This window comes from Crocodylus porosus, unplaced genomic scaffold (assembly GCF_001723895.1).
Source record: "Crocodylus porosus isolate Cpor-Errol unplaced genomic scaffold, CroPor_comp1, whole genome shotgun sequence".
NCBI classification, from domain to species: domain Eukaryota; kingdom Metazoa; phylum Chordata; order Crocodylia; family Crocodylidae; genus Crocodylus; species Crocodylus porosus.
The window spans coordinates 22,032,490-22,057,249 of record NW_017728914.1 but is presented as its reverse complement, the minus strand read 5'-3'; the positions used below and the strand labels follow the sequence as shown (position 1 = coordinate 22,057,249).

Sequence of the window (24,760 nt, the reverse complement as noted above, 5' to 3'; positions counted from 1 at the left end):
GGGAATGGTGGTACTGGTTAGGCAGCAAGTCAAGAATGAAATGTGCTGAGACGCACGCTGAGTTGTGAATGGCACTGGAAAATGCCTCCTCTGGAAGATTAGTGTTCTGGACTGGTACCCAAAACCACTTTGGACCTTTTCAGAGATTTTCCAGAAGGGATCGCAGGAGTTCCTGGAAATAATCTGTTACAATTTTACTGATGGGAGGGTTTTGTGTGATTCCCAGGCCAGGGATAGAATTCATTAATTTTCTGGATGACATTAAACTACACCTGCTAGAGATACTGTTATCTTTATCCTCTTAGCTCATAACAGTGAAAAAACAATCCCCAGGGACAGGTACCTTGAAACATAATGTCTTTGGACCCTATTTCAAACTATGGGAGTTGAGCTTATTGAATACATTCAGTTCAATTTTTCAGAAACAGACATTGCCCTTAATATACATTTGATTCTCATGTGGCACTGCTTCTTTCCTTGGGTATTATGGCCAGGAGAAACCACTAAGCAGCTAATGGAAATAAGATGCAGGTCCAGCCCACAACCCTGGCCAGCCTCTCAGGAGTCATGCATATGTCCTGAACCTCTATTCTAGCTATAATCCATAACCACTTTTCCAGTGCGGAGGGAAGAGAGACACAAGACTTTAAACAACCAGATCTTGGGGAACAAAATCAGGGACAGTCCTGGATGCCCCAAATGCCTCTGGGTCTGGATGTAACCTATACCATTTTGGTTTTGTTTGGTAGTGACCTTACTGCTGTGCAGCAGATAAATAGCAGAGCTAATTATTTCAAATGCAGTGAACATTTGGAACATCCTGTTGGGATGTAATCTGCAAGTACCTCTTGACCTGAAGCAGTACAGCCATGTTCACTCAGCACCAGGCAGCATCATGTTGCGTCCTCTCAGCAGACACGTCAGGAACCATCAGGGAGAAGGCTTAGCCAATTTAGAACCATTTTTTCAAAATGTGGACAAAAATCCCATTTTAGGGATTCTTTAGAGAAATGGGACACAGCCCCAAAATACTGAAATTTCCTGAGAAATTCACAATGATTAGTCACTTCTTACAAAAGAAACTTTAATGAAGGCATCTTAAATCTCTACTTACTCCATAAGTGAAATCATAGTATGCTTCCAGACCTCTGTAAGTGAGAGGCACCTCCAATGTTCAGCCACCCTCCTGCTTATTTTTTGCTTTTGATTAAATGACTTTTGTACCATGGAACTCCTAACTGAGGGGACTTCACTTTTTTGTCACTAAGGTTCAGTTGAAAAATAACTGAGTTTTTGCTATTTAAGTGAAGATATTTCTCATGAATCTGTTATATTAGCACAAACAACGTGACACTCAGAACTGCTCTCAAGCTCTCATGTTCAATTTTTTTAAAATTTGTAACCATACAGGAAGTATGACAGGCCTACATTGCTATTAAAAAGTTCACATACACCACCTTATTTTCAATACTCTCACAACTTTTAGGGTGTGTACAGAAGTGCTCTGTGTGTGTTTTACAGTGCTGAAATTTAGAGGACTTTTTATAGCACTATAAAATTACAGCACTCTTAAACATGACAAATGACAAATGCAGTGCTTGATGGGGGTGACCTCTGAGCCTCCCTGCACTTTCCAGGCTAGAGCTTCTCCACTGGTCAGAAATCTGACTAGTGTACAGAAGTTATTTGAAGTGCTGTAGGTTGCTAAAGTGCTGTAAAACATAGTGCTTCCAATTTAACACCTCATTTAACGAGGGCTAATTTAAACTGCTGTATCCATTTTTAAAGTCCTGTAAAGCTATGCACTTCTGTTAAATCACAGGAATATAGAGCTTTAAATGGTGAATAAAGCAACTTCTATACACACGTGGGGGTGGATAGCCTTTTACTATTTTTGGACAGTTTAAATAATAAAGAAAGACTTGCATGATGTACTGATAACAGGTATAGATACATTTTGCCCTGGGTTTTCAGTATTCAAAAGGTAAAGTCAGACTATTAAGACCACATTTTGATATAAGGGTGAGTTTTCACATTTATATGAGCAATGAAAACATCCACTGCTATATTAGATGGAGTCATGGATGTGTACATGGGGAGGGAAGGGAATTAGAAGGGATATAAACCCTCAAGTTTAAAGGCATAATTCCTATCAGAGGATGAACAGAAATTTCTTCTCAGTTGTGTTTATGCAATAAATGCCACTGGGATTTTCACACTTTCCTCTCAAGCATCAGGTAATGGGCACTGTTGGTGACAGGTATTGGAGTAGATGGACAACTGGTCTGACATGGTGTGATGGTGTGACGATATATGTGTTGCTAACTTCCAGTGCTCTTTGAGGATTTGACCTTATCGCAAGGATTTTTCTGCTGAGACATTTGATTATCTTGCAACAATTGCACAGAAAATATTTCTATATAGAAGCTACTTCTCCATTTTGGATGCTAAACACTTTAATGTTAATGTTTAATGCTTGTTCTACTTTGAACTATATATTACAATCTCTTTGTTGAAAACACCTATCTTCTGCTGAGGCGTTCTCTGACAGACCCTAATGCAACTATTTCCATTGAAGTCAATGGGACTACTTGCTTGAATAACATCTATAGAATTGGGCCCATGAGTGTTTACTTAGAAGTTAATAGTTAACAGAAATTGTTTTGTGCTCAGATAGATGTTGCAGCACATCCATTAAGACCTTGAGTTTGCATCTAAATCTGGCTGCTTTCAAAACAGGTTTTTATATCTGGAAAATATCCGTTAGAACATTGATGCTTTCAGGAGTTGAAAAAATTACCCAGATTAATCATAATGCATTAGCACTGATTACACTGCTTAGGGAAAGACTAATATTTAATTATTATTTTCTGCATGGGTGATGATTGCGTAAGCATTCCCTGAAATTATTTAGGACATGCTAAAGCTGCCCCATTGGCTACAAAGTCAGAATTATTCTAGGATGAGATTAAAATGCATTAAAATAAACACAGAGGAATTGCCATCAAGTTAGCCCTGTAGTGTTTACTTTTCAATAAACTTTGAGAAAGCGTTACTCAAACCGAGGCCAAAGTCTGCACGGATGCACCACACTCTTGCTAGAGAAGGCATACAAACCCAAGGAAAATTATAAACAGGTTTAAAAAAACCCCAACTTTCTGGTTGGAACATTTTCATTAAGGACTTGGTAAACAAGAAACAAATGGAAATGAATCAATCACCAAGAGAGGACTTGCCTATCCAAACTACACGGTTCAGATATTGTCTCTCATTTTGTACCTTTGGAGGGCAGTTAAGTTGTGATGAGTACTTTCTGGTTAGTCATTCTGTGCATTTGGGAATCCCTGAAGTCCTGTTTGCTTCCTGTGTTTTAGCCTGAACATGTGGCTAAGTGAGTAGCCAAAATGACGAGGTTACAAGACTGACAGTAAGCGAAGCACCACAATCGATACATAACGGAGCTAAAAATATGCCTTTGAAATGTCAATTTATTTTTTTTACAACAAGCAGACATTCATAAGGAAATATTAAAATACAGTATGGGAACCCCATTTGTCCATCTTTCCTTTAAAGGTTATTTTGGTCCCTGCTTGGAGCTTGTTCTCTGATTGACAGGTGGCCATTTTGTTCTTTTTCCCGCAGCAGTGCACAGAAAGCGAAAGTGCTGGGTGGTTGATGCTGAGCCAGGAAGCATCTGGGAGTGGGCAGATGAAAACTAGAAGAGACTGTTCATGGAGTATGATTCATGCTGGGGATTGGAGCGTGCCTGATGTTACACAGTAGGGAAAAACTACTCAGGCTGTTCTTACTCATTTTTGTTTCAGAAAGGAAGAAGAATGGGAGGAGAGGAAATTAGGATAGTTTAAGACAGAGCTGGCTGAAGCTCACATCTGAAGCTTGGTCTACACTTAAAAGCTTTGCTGACGTACTTCTGCTTCTTAGGAGCATGGAAAAAAAAAATCTTACACCCACTAGATGACATGGGTATGCTGGCAAAAAATTGTAATGTCAATGTAGATGCTGCTGGAGCTTAAGCTATATTAAGCTAGACTTGCAAAAAAGTTCTTCTGCGTGTGTAAGCTGTGCCTTTATTAAGAAGTCTGCTGATGTAATTCTTCTTGGCAAACTTAAGTGTAAGCATGATCTTTCTTAAATTACCAGACCTAACAAGATTACATCAGTTAGTGCTATAAACAGCAGGCATTGGGCACTGGATTGTCAGCCATCTAGTTAACCAACCACGTTCATTCCAGTCTCTGCCTCTGCTATTCAGAATTTACCGACTTTCATATTCACGGTAGACTTTGCATATATATTTGCAGTATAAAAAGGAGTTTTGAGCAATGGAATCCCCCTAGTAAATGCTCAGCTCTTGATAACATACATAAACTTCACGTATTATTATTCACTGCATCTAAATGACTTCCTGGTCAAAATCATCACACTCTTTGCATAATGTGAGGCATAAGGCACGCACATTCATCTTCATAGATCATTACTAGTATTAAATCGACCTTATCCATCCAACCAGGTGTTCGCTCTTCTATTGGTTTCAGTCACCACAGCCGCTGAGTGACTAAAAAGTGTAGACTAAAGACTTACCCTAGCTAATCTTATTTTTAAAGCAGCACTGTGTAACTGAGCCGGAAAAAGAGCCGTTTCTTAGAATTGAGAGTATCTGCAGTTCCTGTTATTTTGGAAAGGGTATTGCTCTTTGTGGTGAGACACAGCAACAGCTGAAGTTCGGTTTGTGTATGGGTAAAAGGGTTATAAATTGAAAGCTCATGCTGCAGGGGCCCGGATTTGTTTGAACTTCTGAGGAGAAGCAGCAGCTGCAGGAAAAGAACCTGTGATCCCCGATCACTTGAGGACAGAAAGGCCACTTGACCAGAAGACTTGCTGATCAATCAGTAATCATTTGGGTCACTTTAATTTTAGTTATCTAGGTCCCATGCTCGCTTTGGTGGTAAACTCTGTGCTTTAAAAAACAGCCTGTAGTCTTGCATCTCTAGAAGTGGAAAGGGTCAAACTTAAACCTTTAAACCACAAGATCAAAACGGCGACATAAAAAGCAATTTCTATGCCCTGAAGCAGCAGCAGCAGCAGCAGCAGCAGCAGCAGCAGCTATCATTCTCATAACCCCACAAAGATTGATGTTTGAGGCTGATGCCCTGGTCACCAACCCCTACTTATGCCACTGTATCAACAGCTTTCTGTGGTGGCTCAGAATAAGCATTTCTATCCCTATTCACAAACTTGGAAAAAAATAGGAGGCCTAAGTTGCCTCAGTCTGAAATGGGAGTCATTAGCAGTCATGGCTCCCAGTCCTATGCTAAGGCCATTAAACAAAATCATTCGGGGCATAGGAATGTTGAGAACGACCCAAGGACATTCGAAGATTAAACACCATACATGATCACAGTTGACACACCTAAATAAGTCAAGGAATTCAGACTTTAAGAACAACTCTTTAGCTCCAAACCAAATGTTTTCCAACTTGTCACGTTCACTTCCCCACAGTGAAGGTGACAAGCCTGAACTTTTAAAAGCAAATTATGATGGAGTGATGCAGGGCGGCCTCTAGGGGCACCGTGACCTCCCCTAGCGCCCTTGCCTACCGTGCCAACTCAGATCTTGAATGCACCCTCTATCTCGCCCGCCACATCTTGTTGGTATATTATTAATGGGAGGCTGCCTTCCTGCCCTCCTTGGCACGGGGTCTCACTGTACCGGGGCTGCACCCTCACGGGTACCCCCTCACTTTTCCCACAGCCCTCGCTGCACCAGGGCCTATCTCCAGTGTTCTCGCCCACCCTGGGGCCTGTCTTCTGCGGCTCTCGTAGCCCGCACCGGGGCCTGCGCCTCGCGCTCCCCGCGCTCTCCGCCCACACCGGGGCCTGCGCCTCGCGCTCCCCGCGCTCTCCGCCCACACCGGGGCCTGCTATGCCTGACTCGGGCTTCTCTCAATTGGGGCTCAGGCGGCCTCAGCCTCACCTGGCCCCCAGACCCACCTTCTCGGGCCTACGTCCCACTGGGGCTCTTCCCAATTGGGGTTCCCAACTGGGGCTAGTCCTGATATCGCCCACGCTGGGCTGGGGTCGGGATACCCCACTAGCTCTTCCCGAAGTCGCCCAATGGGCTGGGGTCAGGACAACCCACAACGCAGCGCCACCTGCAGCGCTAGGAACCCCCCTTCTACTGATGGGGAGTTCCCTTGAGGCCTCCTCCACCCCTACAGCCTCGCCCAGTCCTCCGGTCGTGCCAATAACCGAAACCAAAATCTCCCCCTTCTGGGTTACAACACAAACACAACTTCCAAGCCAACCTGGCTCCCTTTTACGCGTATGCTTATCAGGGTTTCCTCCACCCAGAACTGTCCAACAGATGCTCTCCAGCCATCAGGCCTCTCTCTTATGTTCAGCTCTGCTTGCTCTAACAGAGCTCCCACCTCCTCTTAGGCTGCCAGCAAGGGAACTGACTCTGGCCTCGGCCTGGCTGTTTATAAAGGCCAGGCCCTGCCCCGCCCCTTCCAGTCAGCTGACCCAATCAGTCGCCTTAGCAACCCCCACCTGTGCTACCCTGGTAAGTGGCAGCTAAGCCCACATTACTATTATCCAGTAGCAGGCACCCTAGTGCCCTGCTACATGGAGCTATGGAAGCAAACAAAAAAGAAAAGGCAACACTTTAAATAAATATAGAGAAAAATGTATTTTTTTCCCCACAGTTAAAATACTCTAAAGCAGGATGTTGGCTGGAAATTTTCATGATCCTGTTGAATTTTGGAATGAGAAATTCAGCCCCAATAATATTTTTGCAAAATTTAAAGGCATGAAAAATAAGTGTCAGCACAGATCTTTCCCTAACTCCCACAAATATAGGTCTGTACTGAGAAGTCAGATTATAGTGTAACTTTGAAAAGCCTTACCCTTTTCCATGGCTTGAATATAACTATCCATGCCCCTTCCTTCCTCCATGACTCTGTCCTTGCCTTGTAACAATTTTTTATCTTTTACCCAAAGATACTTGAAAGATTAGGTTATTTTAAAGCTGGATTTCCATATGGTTTCATTGTTCATGGAAAGTGTGAAATTAGATCTGATGAACATCATCCTGCATCTATGCTGTATATATGGTAGGAAAAGACCTTTCAAGCCCATACTGTCACTATGACGGGTCTCAAACATGCTCTGGAGGGACGACTTCTGGGAAAGCGAGACCAGTTTATGCAGTCCTTGGTCTCTCTCTGCTCAGATTTGTTAGGATGCATAGAAATAGGTTAAATTATTTTGAAGGACTTTGTGACATGAGTGTCTGCCTACAAGGAACTGTGTCAACTCTACCAAAATCAGGGGAACTGTTTTCAAAAATGTCGTGCTTCTAGTCACCTTATCTTGGCTTGTGTAGGACCTAAGGTTCTCAGCCCCTTAAGGATTAATAGGTTATGGACACACTTTTAATTGTATCTCATGTTAAATATTTAAAGTGTATGTTTAATTTGACTCTGTTCTAGCCTTGGGTTGATATTTAGTGGCTGTTGGTGACAGCTTCTCAGTTGTGATTATCCTTGCATGCAGGGAATACCTACCCGAAGGGGTTCAGAAGACGGGCACAGAAACTCCATCTCCTTGTGTAGAGGCAGACTGGGGAAAGGGAAGCAGAAGAGCAGGTTCAGCTCACGCTGTGCTCTGTTTATTCCAAGTTCATAGATAGCCCATAAAAGATTATCTCAGCCAGGACACAAATGAACTCTGACATTGCTCCAGGGGACAGGCATGCCCTCAGACTGAGAATTCAGGAACTACAAAGTTGGCTTCAAGTTTTGTTTTTCCACTCGGTGCAGTAGTAGAAACATCAAAATCACCCTCCCCTTCATCTAATCACCATTTATTTACTGTTCTAAGAACGCTTCTGGGACAAATTCCCTATTTTATTTAATTGCTTAAAAAAAATGAATTGAGATATTTTTCCCCTTAAAATAAGCAATCGTTTAACCTTCGTACTTGCAACCAAAGCATTGCAGCATTTTGGCAGTGCTAGAGAGAGTGCCACTTCCATTTGTAGTTCATTTCTCATCTGTCTATTTTTATTGTCCAAGCTGAAAAAAAATGCCAAAGTCAAATATTCATTTAAAAGAATGAAAAATCAAGTGGACAGAGGCAGCTTTAACAGTCCGAGTTAATTTGTGACACTGATAAAGAAAACTGGCTTCTAAAATTGTCCGGTTTCTACCTAGAAAATGTCCTTTTTGGACCCAGTCACATCCCTCATAGGTGCAGAGGACTGACACTGTATCCTTGCACGTGCACGTGCACGTACAAAGGAAAGACACTTAGATTTTTAAAAGTTGACACTGCTGAATATAAATATGCCATAAAAGCGTGACCCTGTGCTGTCAGAACTTTGTGAGGAAGGAGCACAAGACAGTTTTCAGACCTTAGAGGCCCCTGGCCCTGAGACAGATTTTGACAAATCTATGATGAAACTATGAGAACATTTCAAGCCAAGGAATACTCTCTCCTTCAGCGACTGGTTTGACTAACTTCACTCGTCGCAAACAATTCACTTCGCAACAAAGGGCAGCCAAGGAGTCAAGGGTATCAAAACAGATGGTAAATCTGGATGTCAGGAATTTGGACTCTGCGTGAAGCAGCGATTCCATCTGACATGCCAAGTGTCACAGCCACTGCAGGCACCAGTTGTGAAGTCAGTGGTTTGAATGGAAAGCCTATTTCATATAAGCTTGATTGAAGGAGAAAGACCTGAGGAGGGGTACTGTGGTCCTCAAAGCCTTGTCTGTGTCCTTCCCAATTACACAGTTGGTCCACTAAAAGATATCGCCCACAAAAATTCTTGCCTCTCACAGTGATATGGGGGTGTTACTATATTTAACTGATGCAAGGATGAGAGTTCCCCATTTAATATGGGGCGGGGGGGAAGCCTCTTGCCCTAGAATTAAATATGTGGGTGGGGTGGGGTGGGGGGGAGCAGGCGGATGCTGCAACTCAGGCTCCAGCCCTTACCCATGATCAGGCCTGTAGCTGCAGGTGCTGCCTGCCATCTATCCTTCCCACCCCTGGCTACCTCTGCACTCCTGCACGTACAGCCTCTGCTCCCCTCCCTGCCCCTCTACCTTCCCCACTTATTCTTGCTCCGTTCCAGCAGGCTCTGTTCATGCTGCAGCCTGGGGCACTGACCACAGCCCCAGCCTGGCCCTATAGCAAGTGTGCAGCCCGCATGACTGCTATAGGGGCTGGGGCTGTGCTCAGTGCCCCAGGCTAGAATGGGGATGGACCCTACCAGTGTGGACCAAGGTTAGAGTTGGGGTGGGGAGGAGCAGAGGCTGGGAGAGGGGCAGGAGGGATTGCAGAGGTGGAGGGGAAAGGGAGAGACCAGGCACAAGCTGCTTGACCTCCCCACACTACCTGCCCCCCTGGTAGCGGATGAATTAAAGATCACCGTGCCCATCTGGTCCCAAACATCCGGTCACGCACCGCGCGGACTTGGATGTTCGAGGGTGTTCATCTATCCATCCCCGCTGTCCTGTCGAGTAGATGTCTCTCTCCTGAGTAGTTTTCTCCCCAGTCTCGTCTGCCACGACTTTGGATCTCATTCTAGTGGTGGGGTGACTGACTGCCGGGGTCCTCTCAACTATGGGACAGTTGTATGGAGGTCTTCTGTGAGGCTCCACCTCCCCTCTACCTTGCCCTTACACCCTGCCTTGATGGGTTCACAGTGTCCTACGGCCGGCTTCCCCGACTGTTGTGGCTCTGCAGATGCTCGCAGGGGCGGTTTTATTCGCCTGCTGGGCCTGGCCCTGCCTCCGCCCACAACGCCTAACCCCTGCCTTGACTCCCTGGGGATAGGAACCCCTTTTAGGCCTAAGCAACACTTGAGCTTTAGATGCCGTACACCACAACACCTCCAAAAGTGGGAAACACAAGAAAAGTTATCAACAACAACAAAAATATGAGGATATGCAAAGGGAGGGGCCCTTTGCCCTCTGGCCACCTACAGTCACAGTCTACCTACCAACGCCAGGCTCTAGATGCCCAAGATCCCTAGTTGGCTATAAACTGGGTATGGGCTAGACTGCGAGCTATAGCGCTCTCCTCCTCCTCACTCTTCACCTTGCCTGTGGGCTCACTGGACCCGCGGAGGCCCTACTCGATATACCTCCCCTCTCTCCCTTGTCGGGGCAGCTCTATGCCATGGGGCCTGGTTTCTGGAGCCCCCTGCACTGTTTATGTCCTTCGTCCCCCACCTGGGGTGTCTCTTCGAGCCCTCTGGAGCCCACAGCAATTCCACCTGGTCTGGCATCTTGGTGGCTGTTGTGCCCTCCATCTCCTCGGTAGTAGCCCTCAGCGTCATGCTCCTTCCACTCTTCCCGGTCTTCAGAGCTGGGTCCTTGATCTGGGTGAGGGGCAGCAGCTTCCTTGCTCCCTGTGCTGCCGCCGGCAGCACTATTCCCATGGTGGGCTTCGCAGTGTCCACACGTGTTGGGAGAGGCAGCTCCCCACCCTTTTCCGGGAGTATCCTCCCTGCTGAGGTCCCTGAGGGTCTCTGCCCCGCTTCCTCGCTAGTGGCTTCTTTTATACCCACCGGCCGTCTCCTGCCACTGGCGTTACCCTCTGGCCATAGCTGTATACAGACGTGGCTAACGAGCCACTTCAGTCCTGCCTCCATTTCCAGCTTCGCTGCGGATCCTGCTGCAGGTAAGAAGTTTTGTGTTTCTTTTCTTTTACTTTCGTTTTCCTTGGCGGGTTCCTGGTCCCAGGGTTCCTCCCTGACTCCTCGGGGAGTCTTCCCCGTGTCTCTTCCTGTGAAAACCACCCTACAATAATTCAATTGTATACATGGAAAATTATAACAAATTTATATATTTTCCATGTGTACAATCTAATTATAGGGGGGACATCATCTTAAATTCGGGGTCATTTTAGATTTGGATAAATATGGTCCTTTCTCATTAGAGGAACCCACTCAGACCACCAGGTTTAATCCCTCTTTAATTTTTACCTGGACTTCCAATAGAGGTAGGCAGAAGTGTTTATGGTTTAATGTTTCATTAAAAAAATGGCTGCTTCTGTCAACTGGAACGGGGCAAATTACTTCACTCACTGAAGCTTAGGAACAGATAAGTGAAACAGTTATATTTGGTTCAGCTGCATTGTAGCAGGCCTCCCTATTTTACAATAATATGTTTCATCTCTCTATGCTCTTAAACATCTAGTACCTAGGGTCATCTGTATCGTGCTGCTCTAATTAAGGTACCTGCAGCATCTTGGGTATTCAGCATTCCACATTTCAAAGTGGTGGTGCCCTTTAACTAAATTTGTTCATTGAGCTTTAGTTATAGTGTGCCTGCTGCCATTCTGAAGTATGGGGATGCAGAATACATGAGATGAAGAGGCTGCTGGAGCGCAGTAATTGGCACGCTCCAGCAGACTTGATTAATTGGGTCTGCTCTGACACGCTGTAATTACAGCACATTGGAGCAGCATCCCCACATGTCTACAGGCACCCATGTTCTTATCAAAAACCCCAGTATGCTCTGTCCTGGGCTCCTTCCTTGAGGCAAAGCAGAAGAACAGCTCCTGGATTGTAGGAGGAGGCAGGGGAGGGAGAGAAAGGGGTAATAGCTGAAGATTTCTCTAAACTTTAGTCAGTAGATCATGGCCCCAAGAGCACTTATAGTCTTTGTTACAAAGGGGTTACAGATATTTCATACTGGCAAATGCAAGAGTTTCATATTGGAGCCGCTATGGTCATTCTCTGCCATTTGAGGATCCCTCTACGTAGATTATGTCCTTCAGAGGTTGGATGGATCTACTAGGTTTAAATCCCATTTTGTGTTGGATCCATCATCCATTTCCTACTCCATTTTCCCAGCAGTAGAAACAATTACTGGCAATTTCAAAATGTGCTCTTTCTGGAATCAGAAAATGGCTACAGTACTGCTCAGGACAGGGGCTAAAACATCACCTCCGGTGTACAATGCCATTTTTGGCAAATTGTGTTACTGCCAGACAGTCCATCCGCTGTGGTTAGAAATCAGTAGGATACATGTGAAGGGGATACTTACAAAACACCTATTTATTTGTATTGCATCTTTATCGGTCTGCTCATGCCTCTAATTAATTTCATTCTAATGAATTATCCTGTACCTTTGGCTTTGTTTCATTTCATATTTACTAATGAATATCCCAGAGACAGCTTTACAAGAAGCGTCTGACATTTGATCAATTACTTTCTTTTGATTCATGTTTCCACCTTTCACATCTCAGAGGGCACAACAGCATCACCCAGCTGAGGTAAAAACAACAGAGAATCCCCCAACAACTGCTGGCAATACAATAAATCAGTAATATTTCTCTTGGTCCTAAATCTATCTACATGAGGAAAGCACTGGAGTATTTATTTTCTGATGTGCTAGTTTATTGGCCAGTTACACAGTAAACACGGTATCAACAGTATAGCCTGTCATTTGCAAATGTGCATCTGTCTGTATAAATGAATGGATGGTTTGCTTCCTTTTTTATTGTTTTATTTCATTTTTATTATTAAACAAGGGTTGTAGGCTGTTGGATTTCTGGGTCTGGTTTTGTATCGTGCTGCAGACAGAGGTCAGGAGCCAGAGGACCAGAGGGGTACAGGGAATGCTGGAGGAACATTGCACTGTTTTACAATTTTCCTCCCAACAGTGCTCTGACCATCAATGGGTAAGACAATGTTCTTCCTATCAGCTTTTATTCATTCAGGTTCCCCCCTGCAGGTTGATATCCCCCTCTACATCCTTCGGGGGGTGTGGGGTGGAAGCAGGACAGTCCTGGCTGGACAACTTCTGCAGATCTATTGGCAGGGGAGTGAGGATAGGCAGGGACCAAGTGATTCCCCAGGGCCATCCTATGGATGCCTCTGGCTTCCACTGATTTCAGAAGACCCGATATTTTTAAGGGCCAAACCCTATCTTTACTCCCTGATGTAGGGAGTAAGTGGAGCCTCTCATCCACTTAGGAGTGATAGCATGGAAATTCCCATAAGGGAACTTGTGGAGTTACACGAGTAGTTTCCAGGTGGTTTAGGTTCTAGCCCAGAGCAATTTTCTCTGATTTGCCTGGGTGGGATAAACCTTAATCTTAGTTTCAGAGTTCATTCCTTATGAAGGTTTTCTCTGTCCCTAGAACTGGGAAAGGGGTGAATGAAACCTAATAAAGACCAGAAAAAGTCATAGTGTACACCCTGCAAGCTACGTAGCATCATTCTCTTTGTGTTGATTTGGGCTTCCATGGGGAGGAAGGACGGCAAATTGTTTTGGTGGCATTGACTCCTCCAGAGTGCAATACATGTGCTCTGTTGTTTCGGAAGTGCTTTTCTCCAGTTTGTTGATCTTAGAAAAAAATCAATCTGTTATAAAGCACAGCTCATCCTCTGTTTGTGTTTATTTGAAAATGTGGAATGTGGCCGTTGGCACTTTATTTTCCATGACTTTCTTTCACAGATCAGCAAGCTGATACACACATTTAAAATAAAACGAATAGAATCTTAATTTTGTTCTCTGAGCTGTAGCACATCTGAAGTACTCTGAAATTGTGAACTATCTTGTATATACAAGAGAATTAGGGCTTTCCACATGTAAATCATTTTGCAAAGTCATGCCAACAAATATGCCACGTTCTGAGAATCTGTAGCTAAATCTTCAAATAACTGAAGATCCCAATAAATGAAGAAATTAATGCATATTGCAAAGGAGACATTTACAATCTTCCAAGTAGAAATGCTGTATATTGATTAGAACTGAGCCTGGTGAGTTATAACATCAGCTGTCCCACTGCCTTGGTCTAGGTTTTTGGGTTTTTTTGTTCAAACGTTCATAAAAGCCTTCTATTGTATAGTGCTCAGATATAGATGGGAAAGCGGAACACATGCTTTATGAAATGGCATGATTCCTACAGGTATTTTAGCCACCAGAAATACAGGCCCCCTTTTAAAACAGGAACACTGCATGCTGAACCTCTCTAAAAATCAGATCCTAAACATCTACAGGTGGGTACTCAGAAATGGAGACAACCACAATTAGATGACTTCTGCATGTGTGTGCATCTCTCTGAATTCCAGATAAACATCTGGCATAATATCCATGTAACATCCGGTATTGTGAGTTATTGTAGGAATCCTTGGATGCAAGGAGCTTTATAACCACAAAGCAACAACTTTCTGTCTCCGTCATACGTGATCCATTATTCTTCATTGTGGTCTCTTGCACTGTTTCCTACCACTTTTGCCTTTGAACATCTGAACAGGATAATGTCAATTTAAACAATGTAGCTCATGGGTCTTTAAGTGAGTTCAAAGCATTTGTTCGATGTGCAACAGTCATTGATTTTCAAGTAGGGTAACTCAAACTAAGGTTGTTTGAGCACATTAATATAACCATTTTTTAGGAACTTGACAGCTTGTTTAGACATTATCTCTGCTAACAATCCCAAGCTGATTTCATGTCTAATAAATTTTATGCACATGGCTTCAAATAGTTATCCCCAGAGTGACATGAGCACAATATTTAGCTACACACTGTAAATAATCTTTGTAAATTAAGCTGCTTTTTCTCCAGTGTTAGTATGTGTGTGGCTCTGTAGATAAGAGCACATTTGTCTCTGGATGAGAAATTCAGACCTCATTCAACCCTAACTTGGCCTTCCAAATGCAGTCGTGGATTGAGACCATTTACACCAAGGTGCTAGACAGTACGGGCAGAAATGTCTCTTTAACTCTTCATATGTTCCATCAAATAAGAGTTTCTTTTTTTGGAGTATATGGGAGGTTGTTTTTTCAGGGATTTGGTAATAAAGATATAAAAGATTTGACAGGATTTGGGGGAAAAGATGAGGGCATGTTCTTGCAGAGGTGAAAGGGACTGCAAATCAGTTTTGTGGTCTCTTTCACTTCATTTGATTTGATTCTGGAGTATGGCAAGCCAAACAGCTGTTACACTGAGTAGCCTAAGTGAACTGAATACAGTGATCCTTGTGTTTGTTGCTGAATCTCAGGAAACCCTATCACAACTCCCCCCTTGTTTGCTGTTTCAGGTAAGTCTGGAGTTATAGGAGAGAGAGGCTCTTCCTTAACTGGATAATGGCACATAGGGGTGGGGGAGAGGGAAATAACGCAAGAAAATTCAGCCCATGCTATGGATGAATGGTTTCCAGGGTCATGTCAATCCACTACCTTCCACCTGCACTAAATTTACTTAAGTTATAATAATGGGGGTTTTAATGGCTTTCGTTTTTATTCCTCACCTGGGTAAAGTACTATTCAGTCATAAAGATTTTAAAAGCCAGCAAATTAGCCACTGAGATTTATGAGTATCATATAGCTCCTGGTATAAAATGCTAGAAGTTAAAACCTACTTTGCTATTTGCAGGGCTTTGTAACTCCATTGCAGCCTCCACTAAACCAAACACAATTTTCATCCATCCACTGGCCTCTCAACAGCATTTGGGCCTCCACTGCACATAGGAGAGAGAATTTCTGCATTGAAAACCATACCGAGTCTGGCTTCTGAAACCAACTGCTCAATCACAAAGCAGGCAGGGGATGTCACAGTTTTCACCGTTGTTGCTAGCAGGAGGTTAAGAAGCTTATTGTTTTAGATTTAAATAAAATGCATAGCTTTAGGCATTCTACCAATCAATTAGACTTCTCATCTCAAGTGAAGACCACCCAGCAGCAAAAAATATTCACCCACAAATAAAAAAATAACTTAGGCAGCCAATAAAATAGAGCAATAAAACAGTCCCTTTCACCTCTGCAAGAATATGCCCTCATCTTTTCCCCCCAATCCTGTCAAATAAATGTCTTCTACAGAACGCTTAGGAGGGCAATGAGTTTTGACTGTCCAGGATTTATGCTGACTTCTGGAATAATCAAGGGCTGAAGGGTGACTGTGGTAGCATGTCCAACTGGGTGAGCTACTCCTGAGTTACACTAATTTGGCCCCTATATTCATGGTTTCCTGTAGCAATCATATTGTTCCAGATCTTCTGCTACAAGATGGGATTTAGAAATGTTGAGGAGATATGAAAGGTTAAATATTATAATAATAGAGAAATAGGGGTGGGAGGGAATTCCAGAGCACGTACAAGTGGACCTTGTCTAGCAAATATTTTGAGTTTGGTGCTTTGAAAAAAAGAATGCACGTTTTAAAAGGAAAAAAGGAGTTTCATTATAGAAGCTTTGATAACCAAACAGCACAGATTTTTTTTCTCGTCTCTCTTACCTCTTTTTTGAGGATGAACGATGATTAGAGGACAGGATAATAAGAAGTGGGAATAAAGCTTGTGAAAAATCAATTTAAAGAAGAGAGGGAGAGAAAGAGACAAGGAGAAAAAAAATAGACATTCCAGTCAGCTAGTCAAGGTTAGCTTAGATTTATCTGTTTTAACTGACATTATGAAAAATTATAGATGTCATGAAAGCAACTTCACTAATGGTAAAACCCTAGGAAATTCATCTTTGATTGTGCTTGGCAGCTCAGTGATTTTACTTGTTCTTTTATAATATTTTAACTTCCTCATCTCTGATGTCGTATATCTTCACTTACGGACTTTGACAAATTACATCGCTTTGCAAAAGAGATCAAATTGCAAAGGAACATTTTTACCATCTTTCACTGCATAAATTATGGCTAAGCTAAAAAGATACTAATCCTAGGGCAAGGGGGGCTCCAGCTGTAACACTGTTCTGTGCTTGGTCAGAGCTCTCTGCCTTCTGAGAGCCATCCTACCCCGTGTTTTCTCACCGGGAGCTTTTTGCAGGGGAAGATGTGGTGGACAGCAATGGCAGATTCTTACACAAAGGAAAATGAAATCCTTGGATTTTTTTTTTTACACTGGTATTAAAGTAAATGACCAAAATTCAACCATTTGGACAATCTTGACAGTTGGAGAAGGGGGCCATTGTGTTTAAGACAGTGTGAATTGAGACTCAAGGGATCTGGGTTCAGTTCTTGGCTGTGCTGCAACTTTCTTTTCTGAGCTGAAGCAAATCCCTTAGATTTAGATCCTCAGAGAGATTAGGCACAACTGGAGGGAGATGCTGAATACCTTTGAAAATCTCAGTCTTAATGTTTCTTGTTTGTTCCTATCTGTAAACAGGTGGAAGGAAATCAGCATGAGCCATTTCCTTTCAGCTGTCCTGTGTATTCAGATCCAAGCAGGGTAAGGAAGGGCTGCGTCTTACTACTTGTCTGTACTGCTTGCTGTGCTCCAGAAGCAACAGTGTGGGGCACAGGAATGGAATTTGCCTTAATGCAACTGCTCCATTCCAGTAACAGCAAACACATTCAAAAGGGCTGGATATCATAAGAAGAGTCAGATGCAATATCATGAGGAGTCAGATGTAATATTTTGAGGAGGTTTGGGAACCAAAGTCATTGACTTTTGTACCCAGCAAATGCCAGCTTTGATTGCAAGGGACCTTGCAAGTACCACCCAGCTCACCACTGCCCCACAGGGCCTGCAGGTCAGTATCAGAGCTGTTGGGAAGATAAGGTGAAAAAAAAAGAGGAAGATTGTTTTTAAATGATACAAAAACTGTGTGCACATGCGTGGGTTCTTCTTGCATGTGTTTTAACCTATAAAGACAAGCAGTTTCCCCGCAGGATTCCTTGCTGTGATAGAGTAAATCTGTGTTTGCTTGCAGTGAACCCTGTGTAACTATATGTCCCTGGCCTATGACCCTGGCCTCCTGCTGTATTTTGACGGTGGAGCGCAAGGGAACATTTAGGCCAAAGCGTTCTGATGACTGGCCTGATGCTCACATTTACCCTGGAAACATCTGGACCGAGCCAGTTTCCCAGTCTCTTTTGCATGCCAGTCTCCAGCAAGCAGGTAAAGCTGTGCAGAGCTAGAAAAAGGAATTCTCTTGCCTTGGGAGAAGGTGGTCTACATGGTAGTCTTGATCTGTCATACCTGGCCTGGTTGTTTAACTAGCTCTTAAAGTCCTTCTGCTGCCATAAGGCTCTTGGAACCAAGGAAAAATCAGCATCCTCCCTCTCAGTTCTCCTTTTCATTGCATGTTCCCCCTGCACTTCGCCCACACACGAAGTGCTGTCAAGTGATGTGCAGTGCACAAGGCTGGGCTCACCCAGTAGAGGGAGCCAAGCTCCTACTGGCTGTGGAGCTGTTGGAAGTTGGTGAACAATGAACTGCAAAGGGAGAAAGTGAAGGGGGAGAGGGGGGAAGAAACGAAACAAACCAGCAGCAAAAGATGAGTGTGGTTCCAGCTGGATCTCTGTCTTACCTGCACCCAGGACACTAAGCCTGTGCGATAAATGACTTCTCCCTTGTGTTGGTAAGTACATGCCACTTGGGGGAGAAACATGGGGGTCAAGTCCAGTGGGATGTGTTTGTTCTGTGTGTTTTGTGTACTTCCAAGGCTGGTGAGCGTGTGTGTGCGTGCATATGGTTTGTACGTGTATGCATGCCTTGTTCACAGACGGTTGATTTGTTCCTGGGGCTCATGTTTTTTCTGTGACTGCATGTGTCTGCTTGTGCATCTTCAGGGATGTTTGACTCTCAGATCCAGTTCTGTTCCTACCTGTGTTTTTCTGCCTGTTTGATTTGTGTATCCCATTCTGTGCATGTGTGAATGTCGTGGCTGCTTGATACCCACCTCTGTTTCTTTCCGTGTGTGTCTGTACTTTTTTGTAGCTCTGCAGCGCTGGTGTGTGTGTGTGTTTTGTGTGTTTGATTATGGGTTCTGGAGTAATTATGTATCATCTTTATTTGAGGTCTGTATGTGGCTGGATGTTGTCATTTACATTTGAGGAACTTTTCACAAAGACAGGTTTATTGCACGTATTTACTTGTCATGTAAATTAATTGACCCTGTCTAGATTTAAATAGTGAGATGCTGTATGTTATCCCATGTGTCACCAAGGTAAATGTGGTTTAGGACAGTTTATATTAATACTGTTTGCTCAAACTTGGATGTTAGCATTTATTCCCTTTTCTGTGTCTCCCTGAGTATTCACCCACTAAACTACATAAAAATACCAGGGACAGTGAAACAGGATATAGCCCTTCAGGTTGTCCTGGAAATACTTCTCTCTGGAAGAGTTTCTTAGATGGAGGGGATGAACAGGGTTGCTTCTGCTGCTGAGCTTGCTCACTGCATGGTCCCATGTCTGCTTTTCCTCTTTCTTAATCCTTTAGGAAGGAGATTCGAGTCAACCAGACCCTTCTTGGAGAGGCGATGTTGCCAACTCCTGCCCCAGGCAGAAAGAAGCTTTTGGTACTAGGGACCCCCTCTGAGCAAGACGGAGGGAAAGTCACTGGGATTGGAGATGTAAATCTCAGGGCAGGGTGCAGGAGACCCTGAAGAGCCTGTTGTACCGGGACTTTTGTCAAAGGGAGAGACGTGTCTGAGCTGGACCTGATTCCTGGAATGCAACTGTAATGAGCCGTAGCTGGAATTATTCCTCAAGAATTATGGCGAGTTAGCATGGCAGCAAAGTATTAAAGCAAACTCTACCCCTTGGGAACAGGAACACACTCCCATTGCTTCTGGTAGCCACTGGCCTCAGAAGGACTGGCTGAAGGGAGCTCCACTCAGGTCTTTCCCATTTCCTCCTTCTCCTCTTCCACTTCTTTCTTCCAGCAACGATCAAAAGATAGCAACATCACTCAGATCCTGCTAGTGTGTTGGAAATACCGTGCCTTGGTTTGGGATGATTTGTACTGAAGTGCCACTTCAATGGGATATACTCAATGGGATGTATAAGGTGCAACTTGGGTGATGACCACTCAGCTGGGACTGACTTGGTTAACAAAGTTTGCAGGCTGCTTGCAAGGACCAGGTGGAATGGAATTGCTGTGCTCTTATAGGACTCTAGTGTTAAACAAGGGATCTTCATGCAGTGTTTGAAAACCAGAGCTATTGCTAACTCTTGCTGATCAAGCTACTGGCTTTTATTTTTTCCCCACTTGCACCTTCACGAAAAAAATACACCCGATGCAATCGGTGCAATTGTTTCTAGGTTGGTTTCATGTTTATGATTTGCTATGCAATTCAAATGCTAAATAAGGAAGAATCACAAATCTTCATCCCAGGACAAACAGAATCAAAAGGTAAAAGGTAGGAAGCAGAATTTCTCGTTTAAATAGAAATAAATAACCTGAGCCATTCCTTTCTGAAAATCTGTAGACACACACGCACACACACACACACACACACACTGCATATTTATTTTCTTGTCCCTAGGACTGTAAGAGTTAAGCAATGTGGATTTGGTCTCTGAGGCTGCCCATACACAGAGAGCTGATGTATTTTGGAGCAGGAATGTACTCAGTGTGAAAAGGGGGGTGACAAATGTCTCATTCGTTGGAGATTTGAGAAATTAAATTAGAAACAAGAGTACCTAATGTAATACGCTTCACTATATCTGAAGGGCTAGTCAAATGGGCACTGGCAACACTAGATCAATAGCCTATTTTAGGGGGAATATATGCAAACTGAAAAAAGTCACTGCATTTCTGTTTGTTGGGTGTATTGGCAGGGGACTCGAGCAGGACAGTTGCAGGTGGCCTGTTTCAGTTAGGCTATTTTCTGCTTGAGCAGTGCCGGGTAGGTCAGAAGGGATGGCTAAAACGAATCTATAGTTGACTGTGTTTGTAAATTTCAGCTGTTGTCACAGAGCTGTTGAAAGCTCTTAATGAGAGTCTTGAGGATGGAGTCGACCCAGGGATGAAGAGACTGTAGCACAAACCTTGGGTTTTTGTTTGGTGATGAGTAATTAATGGACGCCTGATATATCTGTAATCTCTGCAAGGCAAGGAGCTGATGTCATCAGGAAAATCATGATATGATTTCCCCCCAGGAGAAACTATGACTTGGAACGACACCACAATGGATGGGGAAGGGTTGCTTGTTGAAAGGGACTCCTCCTTTCGAATCCTCACCGGCTGCTTCCTTTCTTTGTTGATACTCTCCACGCTTCTGGGGAACACGCTGGTCTGTGCAGCTGTCATTAGATTTCGCCATCTGAGGTCCAAGGTGACCAACTTCTTTGTGATCTCCTTGGCAGTGTCAGATCTTTTGGTGGCGGTCTTGGTCATGCCTTGGAAAGCTGTTGCTGAGATAGCCGGTTTTTGGCCTTTTGGTTCATTCTGCAACATATGGGTGGCATTTGATATTATGTGTTCCACAGCCTCTATCTTAAACCTGTGTGTCATTAGTGTGGACAGATACTGGGCCATTTCCAGCCCGTTTAGGTATGAGAGGAAAATGACTCCCAGGGCAGCCTTCATCATGATCAGTGTGGCATGGACCTTGTCTGTGCTGATTTCTTTCATCCCGGTGCAGCTGAACTGGCACAAGGCTAAAACAACAAGCTTTTTAGACTTAAATGTCAGTTTTCAAGGTATGACCATGGAAAACTGTGATTCTAGTCTAAACAGGATGTATGCCATCTCCTCTTCTCTAATTAGCTTTTACATACCAGTGGCCATCATGATAGTGACCTACACAAGGATATACAGGATTGCTCAAAAACAGATAAGGCGAATCTCAGCTCTGGAAAGAGCAGCAGTGCATGCCAAGAACTGCCAAAACTCCACTGGTAACAGAAACAGTATTGACTGCCAACAGCCAGAGAGCAACTTCAAAATGTCTTTCAAGAGGGAAACAAAAGTTTTAAAGACTCTGTCAGTGATCATGGGGGTGTTCGTATGCTGCTGGCTACCCTTTTTCATATTGAACTGCATGGTGCCCTTCTGCGAACCTACTGTACCATCAAGGGGAGCAGAACCCTTTTGCATTAGTTCCACCACCTTTGATGTTTTTGTTTGGTTTGGATGGGCTAATTCCTCACTGAACCCTATCATTTATGCCTTCAATGCTGATTTCCGCAAGGCGTTTTCAACTCTATTAGGATGCTACAGACTCTGCCCCACCTCCAACAATGCGATAGAGACTGTTAGTATCAACAACAATGGAGCAGTTGTTTTTTCAAGCCATCAGGAGCCCAAAGGATCCAGCCCAAAAGAGTGTAACCTGGTGTATCTGATCCCACATGCTATTATCTGTCCAGAAGAAGAACTTCTGAAAAAGGAAGAAGAGAGTGAACTATCTAAGACCCTGGAGAAAATGTCTCCAGCACTGTCGGGAATCTTGGATTATGAAGCTGATGTGTCTTTGGAAAAGATCAACCCCATTACTCAAAACGGGCAACATAAAACCTGAACAGCAAGGTTAGCTCAGTAAAATTGAATCATCAAAAAAGATATACAAGATTTTTTAGTAAGAAACTAAGCTATAGTGAGAATTATACCACCACAGGAAGTCCAGAGTTGATTATTTTCTCTTCAGTCAAACATAGGATTTAAAAACAAAGAAAGAAAAAAGAAACAATTAAAACCTAAAAGGTATTTTTGTATTGTTCATACTGAATAAAACTGAGATGCAAGTTTAGGTAGTGGAATGACAAGAAAAATGTTTCTTCTTCTCTGTAAGGACTTAGAGTTCATCTGGATTCTTGCTTAAAATGAAGACAGCTATAAACCACGAACCATTTAATGATTAACCCTTACTAGCAGAAAAATGAAGTCCTGTTTGTCATTTCTAGTGCTAGTGGGTGCTAATTGGTTCGAAACAAAGTGTGAGGGATTGTAAAGCTGGGTAGATGCCTTCATAAATTATTTCTGAAAAATAATTGAGCCTTATAATGAGAATGGGTATTTTTAAAGATTTTGGAGGTAATAAGTTGATGCTGGCTTTATTTATTTATTGTTTTAAATGGATATTTTTCATATGTTATAACAGATCTAGCTTTATTTATCTTACTTAAAATGTCTAAATAATGGGATATTTGTAGGGTCTCACAACTACTTTTTGACCAGTCAACTTGTCAGCACTTTATAAATGACTATTAAAAATTCTGTTAGCCTGGATAACCAATGAGGTAAATAAAGATAATATAACTTTAAAAGTATAGCAAAAGATGTAGGGGAGTCAGTAAAACTGAAACTGCAGAATTTTTTTGTGGGTTTCTTTAAAAATAGGACCAGAGTTGACTGATTGATGAGTTGTGAAAACTCTTCCCTTTATAGAAATAAAAAGACTTGCTGCTATTTATTTTAAAGTTTCATGTTACAAAGACTTTGCTAGAATGTCAGTTTGTGGATCTGTAAATACCTTAAATATGACTACAACCTTAAGAAAAATCCTATTTGAGAAGAAAAAGCTTCTTAGAAAACAATCATTAGTATATACTGTTTTGTATTTATGTAAGATAAACAGTTTTCTCAGACCTTTCTTATTTCAAGTCTTGGATATCTTTTCTGAAGAAACACACCTGATTATAATGGTAGTAAATATGACAAATCTTGTTACCATCTGTATTACTGCAGCCACACCAGTAGTCAAAAATCATGTTGTTTGTCTGCTGCTGTATCACGGTCTCAATTAACTTTACAAGTGAGGTACTTTATTTAGTGCTTTACCTTGGAAGCTAGAAGGACATTAATTTTAGTCTTTAATATGTTAATATAGTACATTGAATAATGAATAGTGCCTCATTTCCATTTTGGATTAAGACATTTCTAAACATGTACGGAGCTGCAGTCCCCATTTCCAAATGTCCTGTGAGCTCCAAGAAAAGTTGCCAATGTTTATTTTCACAACTGCTACTTTTTCATTGTACTTGGAAATCAAAATCCTTGCTGCTTTCCCTTTGTAATGTAAAAAGCAGTTAGTGAACATTAGCAACATTCGTCAATATTAATATACAGCCACGTTCCAAGAAAACCCTTTGTTTTTTGGAATGTTAGCAAAAATACCCTTTGGAGAATCCCTTCACCACATTTATCACAGGGTATTATCAGAAAAAGGAAAGTGAAGGAGTAATTAGAAGTTGAAAGAAATATACATCCTGCATCAGGTCTGTGTTATATATGTATTGTGAATGTTTTCATAATTTTATTGCCTGTATGCTGCTTTCATACATATAATAAAATTATTTTGTGAACAGAAGGTCAAATAAAACAATCTACATTGCATTTATTAAATAGATTCTGGACTTTGTTTGCTGTACCAGTAAAATTAAAGACAAACACATGCTCATGGTTTTCCACTTGCCCTAATTTGGAACCACGCCACAGAGGTTAATAGGAATTTTCAATACAAGCCGGAGAGCTTTGCATCAGGATAGCTGCACGTCCCTTTTTAGATTTGCGACTTTCTCCATTCTGGGCTAAAATTTGAAAGGAATAAAATGTCTGTTCTGGAAATGGCTGCATTCTGCGTATAAATGGCTAAGCTGTTTAAATACATGGGCCCTGCTTCATAACTGATTTTGGGTTCAGTGTCATTGCACTGGTTTACCTGTGAACCTCTGAGTGAACGCAGTGGAGACCGAGGCCCACCGTGTTTGTGGAAGGGGAGGCATTTAGTGCACGTAGTGCACTGTTTTCACTGTGACGTTATAAAAAGCAAACACGGATTCCATCATTAATGTCTCCCAGTGTGTTGCAGAACAAAAAACGCTTGCTTTACAACTTCACAAGATGGTGGGCTGGCTTCTCAGCTGGTGTAGAACAGGACATGCTATTACTGCAGTAGAGCAATGTAGAGTCAGACCAGTTAAGGGGCCAGCCTTCTATAGTTTTTATTGTAACCAGTGTCAGACATTAAAACCAGTGGATATGATTCTGAATTCACCTTGAGTCTCATCTTTTAATTTGCCTTTAGCTAATTGGCCAAA

The 24,760-nt window shown here is 42.8% G+C and overlaps 1 protein-coding gene across 3 annotated transcripts; it reads left to right on the top strand.

Moving 5' to 3' along the window:
* The first annotated feature begins 18,222 nt into the window (after window positions 1-18,222).
* Window positions 18,223-23,882, top strand: DRD1 (dopamine receptor D1). 3 transcript variants are annotated; one of them, XM_019534972.1, is made up of 3 exons: window positions 18,223-18,351; window positions 19,215-20,129; window positions 20,684-23,882. In XM_019534972.1, exon 3 carries the CDS (start codon window positions 20,887-20,889, stop codon window positions 22,240-22,242), a length of 1,356 nt encoding a protein of 451 aa, XP_019390517.1. In that variant the 5' UTR covers window positions 18,223-18,351; window positions 19,215-20,129; window positions 20,684-20,886; the 3' UTR covers window positions 22,243-23,882. The 3 variants fall into 3 exon arrangements, with proteins under 3 accessions (XP_019390517.1, XP_019390515.1, XP_019390516.1); XM_019534970.1 differs by having other exon boundaries at window positions 19,215-20,136; XM_019534971.1 differs by having other exon boundaries at window positions 19,215-23,882.
* The last annotated feature ends 878 nt before the right edge of the window (window positions 23,883-24,760 follow it).

Bases quoted from the DNA above. Each gene is read 5' to 3' on its own strand.
- DRD1 (XM_019534972.1), top strand. From the start codon at position 20,887: ATGACTTGGAACGACACCACAATGGATGGGGAAGGGTTGCTTGTTGAA.